The 7,775-nt window shown below is 36.5% G+C and overlaps 1 protein-coding gene across 1 annotated transcript; it reads right to left on the reverse strand.

Annotated features, from left to right (window-relative positions):
* Nucleotides 1-7,450, reverse strand: LOC128742518 (putative phosphatidate phosphatase). The gene is made up of 6 exons (XM_053838912.1): nucleotides 7,254-7,450; nucleotides 6,387-6,541; nucleotides 1,868-2,032; nucleotides 1,731-1,801; nucleotides 1,371-1,668; nucleotides 1-1,309 (listed from the first exon to the last, which is right to left on the reverse strand). Exons 1-6 carry the CDS (start codon nucleotides 7,336-7,338, stop codon nucleotides 1,166-1,168), a joined length of 918 nt encoding a protein of 305 aa, XP_053694887.1. The 5' UTR covers nucleotides 7,339-7,450; the 3' UTR covers nucleotides 1-1,165.
* Between the last annotated feature and the right edge of the window lie 325 nt (nucleotides 7,451-7,775).

The raw sequence follows: 7,775 nt of genomic DNA on the forward strand, positions 1-7,775 counted from the left end.
TTAATTCTATAATCATCAGCTGTATTTTTTTTTCGAGAAATAACCTATTTGTATGGTATTGTTTTTAAAGAAGGGGTTGTGCAAAGCAACAATCGCAACTTTAATGAGTCATGACTATATGCAACATGCAACTAACGTTAATTCCTGTATGATGTACTTTCTTATGTGATGTTCTAAATCTTAAATGATCCTAATACAACTACTATGTTCAATTTATAATTTGGAAACGATACTGTCGTAATACATTTTATTCAACCACTTATAAGCGCAATCCAATTATTGAAGCAGCAATTGCCCAAGAGGTTCACAAACGAATAAAAATTAATGACCAATACTGGAATACACAACCCGCTAGTTTATTTTTACTGATTCTTTGGCCATTGACTGTTTTGTCAAAGACACCGGCATAGAGTACCGTGCTTTGCGATTATGTATTGCATAACTGGAAGCAAGCTGCAGCCACCTAGCCTATACAGAACAGGTAATATGTATCCATATCGACCACGAGCGTGTTGTGACTGCTGGATGCACTCGTGCAGTGTGCATCTCCTCCGCAAACGGAAATTGAGTAATAACGGTCGGTTTTATATTACACAATTTACGCTTTCGTGTTATGCCATTCATGATTCTAATGTTTATTTTAGTAAAAAAAGTGGGAATTGTCACCTCTCGATTCTATTGTACTATTTTGTTAATTTACTAGGTACATGCACGGAAATCTTGTTGTTTCGAATGTTACTTTTACATTCTATTATCACATTTGTTATTTCAAGTTGATACCACAGTGCAAAATATCCGTTTTAATTGTGGCTACTTATTAGTTAAAATGGAATACATAATTCGTTTACAATGTTCGTTGTTTGAACAGAATATCCCCTGTCACTCGTCAAAGGTTGACCCCATATGTCAAAGCCAAGCTTTTTGCTCGAAATGATAGCCAATCACATATACTTTCATAAAACAGGATCAACTCAACAACGTTGTTCTTAAAAACTTAAACATTTTGTCCAATTACTAGTAACGGGATAAAAAAAACATAAAATGGCTTTCTTGGATCGATGTTTTTTTTGCTATGGGACGGTCTTGCCACTATATGACGCGGTCAAAATTTTAAACACTAGAATGTTTTTGTCGTAAAATAAAACAAGTGACGCAACATAAATTGCTAGGAACAATTGACGATACTGCTTAGGTTGGCATCTTCTTTACATGGTGTGTTGTTTGATGATATGAGATTAGTGTGGTCTCTGTAGGCTGCCCGACGAGCTGCTGGTCTGGCTTTATTGAAATTGCGGCAATCGATGAGACACTAGAAAGAAAGTAGATTTGAGTACACAAAAATGTTTGTTTTTTTTTTGGAAAAATCTCACCGTAATTCCAGCTGCTACAAATCCGATTATCGCTCCCGCCAGCACATCCCACCAATGATGACGATTGTCCAATATCCTAGATAAAGGACAGAACATTCCCCACAAGGCAATGGTGAACTGGGCCAGAGGTAGGGCCATGAGTGATCGCAGCTTTGGGACACGTCTGTGCAAGTACCAGACCATGAAGACTGCTTCGTATACACTTATTGAGGAGTGGCCTGATGGAAAGGATTTGCTTGCATCCCGAATAAAATACAGTGAGTCATCGGTGTTGGTGCACGTATATGTTGAGATGAATCTAAAATTTATGCAATATTTTGGTCAATCACATTCCGGGAAATGAGATTTTTTAATGCTTACTCATTTCCTGTGCAAACAGCGTCAGGTCTACAAGTGTCGATGAAGTGGGGTCTATGTTCTCCGGCAAAAATCTGTAAACATGAAGTAAGCTTTTAACGTCTAATCTCATATTAATTGTTTTCTAACAGTAGTAATACCTTCAAAAAATCAACAATCAGAAGTTTGATAATTAAACCTCTAAAGTATTTGCAAAACCAGTAAACTGCTTGGTAAAATGAACCCTTATACTTTGTATTTGGAGCATCCGCAGTGGAGGTTTCGGTCATGGTGGGAAAGTAAAACAGTAGCTCCGCCAACCAGATCTGGAAATATCGTTGCGGAAGTTTCATCGTTAGTAAGGTAATTCTTAGAGACTATCGTAGTTTTTTAATGATTTTTTTATGAATTTATTTACTGATATAGTGCTCATAGTAAATTAATTTTTCACAAAATAACTAAAAGTTACACGTTATTCGTTGATAATGTTTTGAGTTTACCATGGTTCTGGTTCTGGTGATTATTAAAAACTGTCGTACATTTTGTTCCAAAGTGTCCTTGAATTTTAAGAAAAAACTTCATAATTTTATAGCTTTTGAACCGAACATAGTAGAACAGCCAATTTGCTTAACAAAGTAGGAAAAATATAAAAAAAGCTGTTCTCAAAATTTATCACGGTTGCCGAAAATTCCAAGAAAAGTCGGAACAGGTATAGGTAATGTTCGAAGTATTGCATTAAAGATTGTGTTTGATCACTAAACTGTGTTGAGTAAAGGAGAAAATAATTTTCATTTTTTTTTAATTTTTTTTTCAGAAATAATAATTTCTAATTATCAAAATTGTCAAAATATTTTTTTTTCATTGTTCATGCAAAGTGCGATTCACACACAACTATGACTTTTAGATAACAACTCCCTGATCATTTCGTTGCGGCGTGATTCATGGTAAGATTTTAAGGAATCCAATAGGTATTGTTGATTATGAAATGAGCTTGCAAATGTTTGGGGTTTTTTATCAGCAATGTCACTCGGGAGGCATGAACTCCCCAGAAACGTTTCTCATGGTGATTCATTGAACATCTGCGGAGAACCGCATTATTTTTTGTTATCTAAAATGGTTTTGTTATTTTTTCTTCTGTTTAGGGAAGTAATTTATGAAATAGCAATGTCAGGTACAATAAGTATCAATGCTTATAAGCCCTATAATTCAAAGCTTAACATGTTCATGGTTCGATCCGAAAAACTTCCGTTGGTTACAGTTACTTTGACTACACTGACTAGTGTAAGCTTCTTAACAGAACTGTAAATATTTGAAATCTCACATTTCCGAATACTTAGTTTCCACATGTACTAGTATTCCCCAAAACAGACTCAACATCATATTTTTTCTTGACTTACGGTAACGGTTACTTTGAGTAACGGGAATTTTGAGCCCCTATAGGGGCATCTATAGCAAAATCATATGAAAGTGTCCATACTATGTATAGCTATATGGAATCTAAAATAGGTTGGAAACGCTTCACTGGAGTCAGGAAATTATTCAATAATCAGTTTCAGAAATCAGTTTCAATAACAGTAGCATTTTAATAGACGAAAAATCGTAGAAAAAAATATTGTAGCAAAGGTGTTGTATGGTACTTTTGGGGTGGGACAAGACGTGAAGTGAAAATAGCAAAATATTAGACAAAGAGAGAATCATTACAGCATTTACTAGGTTCGTAATTCGTTGCTTTTTGCCAAACTAGGAACACCGTACCAGGTTATAATGGGAACCTATTATTTCCAGATTCGAACGCAACTTTTCTTCTAAACCCAAAAACCTACATCGGTTCTGATAAAGAAAACCATTTATTTTTAAGTGTGCGTTATTAAAAAGTTGCGTTCGTGGACTATTTTATGAAAACCTTTTTCCAAATATTTTTTATTTGGATAGCGAGGAAAGGAGACCTACCGGAGCATTGGATGGAAAGTGGTTTTTCAATCTATAGATAGGGCGGTCGGCTCAATTTCTGTAATTACCGCGGCATCACGCTGATGAACGTATCCTACAAGGTGCTCTCTTAGATGTTGTTACATCGTCTTTTCCCAAAAGAAACAGAATTCGTTGGTCAGAATTTTCACTCTCTGACAAATCCTCCACAAATGTCGGGAGTACAACGCGCCCATTTTCGCATTTTCGTGTATTTCAGCGCAGCAGATAATGTACGAGAACAGTTTGCCAGACGAACTGAAGAGACTGATCAAAGCTGCCCCGAAGCGAATGATGTGCTCATGCGTGTTTCGGAGGCACTCTTAAGTTCCTTGGAATCACGCAGAGGGTGATGGACTGTTCTGTAAGTTATTCAACATCGCTATTGAAGATGTGATTCATCGAAATGAGAGGAACAATGTTCAGCAAAAGTAACCAACTCCTAGTCTTCGCAGACGACCTCGACATCATTACTAGAACTACAAATCAATGCGTCGAAAACCAGATGAAAGTGAACTTAGCATGGGTTTATTCTCAGGCCCCTCAACTACCTTTCTTCATGCTGAACTCTATATTATCCCGATAAAGCCTATTAACAGTATAGAAATGACTCTTATAGTGAAATGCATTGGTTAGTTGCGCCAGGAATGGCTGAGGACAGCACTGTGATGTGGAACGCGGTTGGTAAAGTAGAGTAAGCATTAGAGGAAGGGTAAGCCCAATACCACAAACACGTATAAAAAAATTATAAGCTTATTGTTCACTCAATAACGATAATAGCAAAAAAGATATACAGTGCAGGTTACAGCAAAATATCCGGGTGGATATCACAAAAGATCTACAGTTTCCAGACACCAGAGAAAGCAACGTTCGCTTTCCACGGACTGTGACTATTGATGGAGAATTGGAATTTGTGGTTGGAAGTCATGATTACGTATAGAGCTACACACAAGCGAGAAAGAAAAAAGAAACACTGGTGGTGGTACATCACAAAACTTGCCGTGAGCGATGACGGCAACAGGCTGCCGTTTCTAAAGCACCAATCGAGTAGATACCTATCTTCTGTGCGGCAGAAAAAAGAGCAGCCACACATTAAACACTATTGTCGCTAAATAAGTGTGTGGAGGATAAAAAAAAGGAAGAGCGCAAAAAATCCTTCGATCTAACGATAACTTTGAAAAATGCAAAGCAAAATCTTGGTAGGGTTTATTTCTAATTCCCGTCGTAGTAAATAAAGCCATTCTAATTTTCATCATTTGTTGGATGGATTTAATGAATTCTCCAAAAGTTCTTGTGCTGATTTGACTAAAACACACTTACCATCCGATCCGTGAGCTTTGAAATAACTGAAAAGCGATTATTAAAGCATATTATTGAAATACGCAACTTACTTTATTTCTAAAATTCGTCGTACCGTTTTAAAATCCGTCCATCAACATTTTTCATCGTCCGAACTAAAAATCACAACCATTTTACGAAGCTAACGCGCATGTATTTGTGTAGGACGGCATGACAAATATTATTCTGCAAAATTTCTGCAGGTCTGGCAAGTTTTTTTGGCTGTAGAATAATGACAATGCCTTGCGTGAGTTATTTTCATTTATGAATGACGGAAATTAAAACGATTAGTCGACATTTTCTTCTTCGTCGCACGAAAAAACGTAAGAAATTTGGCTGGTAGGACTTCTTTAATGATAAAAAGCATTTTAATAGATCTCAGCTTACTTTGATTGATCGCGTATGATAGACAACAAACTAAAATATTAGGGAATAACTAGTTTTGTATTGTGTGTCATAAAAATGCTGATATTTTTAATAATTTGTGTTGGATAGGACGGAAATAGGCAATTACGACGAAGCAGCAACATACCCTACTACATTTCGTTCTTGAAATTTTACTTTCGGTTCTTATTCGACAGACTTCGCACATTACGGGGCTAGTAGGCTATTGACTTTAACAGCCAGTCGAGATTCGAACATACGACAAATTGCTTGTGAGACCAGCGTCGTACCTCGAGGCTGGTTTAAAAAATGTACCTACAAAGCAAAGCCTTGGTGCTACATTCTGTTTTCGAAACTTTCCATGGGTGTCTCAAGAATTAAAATGGAGTTGAAATGACACGCTTACAGGTTGAAACAATGCGGTTGCTAACAGCAAACAATGAATGGTTTGAATTTTAAGTCGAATCGAAGATGGTTCCTTCGAATCGATTTGCGAATACACGTGAAACGCTGCAGTAGGCGAAAAGAACATCCCTTATAATTCCACTGCCAATAAATAATTTAGCTAATCCCTTTAAGCAGCCCGCATAAGCACGAATAAAAGTTACAACTAGTAATCTAAACACGTGTGTCGGTTGAATAACAACGAAGGCACCTGTTTATTTGAATTAGAATTTTTACATTTTGTCAAGAGAGTAAACCAACTAAATAGAAGACAATCTTTGTACAATTATTTCAACTTGTAGCGTTTGCACGCTCTATTCTATTTGTTTATTGCAAAATAAATGTTTTAGAAGGATTTATCTTAAATTTGTACGTTTTACAAAATACTTGAGACATGAATATAAAAATGGATCATTTTCCATCATTTGCTATGGAATATTTCTAAAATTATGTTCACTAACACAACAATTTCCGGATGTTTGACCAGAGCAGATGTCAATATTGATCGATGGTATATATGGTATACATAGAGTTGAGGATACTCACCAGGAAAAATGGCACAAATCCACTTATGACGATCATCCATGCTGTTATGGTATCGCCAGTGTATGGTCTCTGGATCGATCGATCATCACAGTAGTAGCCTCTTTTCACGAGCTGAGGTAGCCAGCCAAGCTCACTGATTGTAACGAAAACGGCAACTAAATAAAATAGAGAGATAAGAGTTCAATGTTGTACCTTTTCTAATCAGGGTTTATTTTTGTTCTCAGACCAGAAAAATAGGCAAGGACAGTTTACAAAAAAAAATGCAACACTCCCTTGTGTTGCACAGTTTCAAGTTAACGTTCATTTAAAACTACAATTTGCATCAGCCAACGATAAAAAAACTATTTTAGTTCACGTCAAAGGGAGATCGCCATTTGAAAAAATTAAATACTAAATCTGGTTTTAATGCTTTCCCATTTTTTGTAAGATTTAACTCGGGAAATCGTAATGATCAGTGCAGCCATTGAAGAACCGAAATTTTACTAAAATACTGTGTGGCTAAATAAGGCAGCGGCGTGGGAAAGTAAAGTAGTGTTGGAACTTTTCTTCTCGAAAAATGGTTAAAATGCTTCGGATTTGAAGACATATCTTATGGTTTTCCAAAGTAAATTGTAGGGGTAACACAAATGAAGTTATGGTATTTATTTCCACTTGGAAAAAAATCGATACGAATACGAAAATTTGAAGCACACATTTGAAAAAAAGTTTATTATTGTCATTTAATGTTTGGCAATAAAACTTCGTAAACCACATCGTCGAACAGAAGGAAGTTTGGTTTGCCTGCTTGCAGCAAAATTGTCAAATAATAGGGAAAAGATAAGAGGTACGTTCGAATGATAAGCAACGTTCAAGAACATCGTCAATTACCTATTATAGCGGCAACAACATCAAATAGATTTATCCACGTTAGTTTCGGCCTCATGTTACCGAATCTACCGAATGTATCTGCCATATTAAAATGTACACAACCACCTCACTTTTTTATTCTACGACACCTACGAAAGGATACCGCGTTCAATTTGAGTAACTTCAGACGACAGTTAGTCGTCGTCAAAAACTCTACGCCTAAGGAAGCGAACGTAAAAAAGCAACCGCCCAACACAAAACCAGAACGTGTACTGAAGTGCTCCTGCCGACGTTTTAAAGCATTTCATTCAGCCGGTTGGCACAGCGATCTCGTGTTTGTCCTTTCAGCGCGCAAAAGAGTGTGCAGATGGAATGAATGAATCCTATCCGATTAGATAACTATCGTGTGTTCATCTCGTAAACGAATGGAATGATTCATAAACTGTTTACTTTTGATCAAGTTACGGAGCAAGGATTTATGAGCGACTGTCTTTAAATTTGTATTTTTGTAGAAAAGTAACGTATATAACTGTGCTGGATGTC

The sequence above is a fragment of the Sabethes cyaneus genome, chromosome 3, assembly GCF_943734655.1.
Source record: "Sabethes cyaneus chromosome 3, idSabCyanKW18_F2, whole genome shotgun sequence".
Classification (NCBI taxonomy): Eukaryota; Metazoa; Arthropoda; class Insecta; order Diptera; family Culicidae; genus Sabethes; species Sabethes cyaneus.

What these genes read in the sequence shown, in the direction of transcription:
- LOC128742518 (XM_053838912.1), bottom strand. Translation starts at nt 7,338, where the DNA reads ATGGCAGATACATTCGGTAGATTCGGTAACATGAGGCCGAAACTAACG. An exon ending in GATTTGTGCCATTTTTCCTG is followed by an intron (nt 2,033 to 6,386) that starts GTGAGTATCCTC and finishes CGATATTTCCAG; the next exon opens with ATCTGGTTGGCGGAGCTACT. An exon ending in TGATTGTTGATTTTTTGAAG is followed by an intron (nt 1,802 to 1,867) that starts GTATTACTACTG and finishes TCATGTTTACAG; the next exon opens with ATTTTTGCCGGAGAACATAG.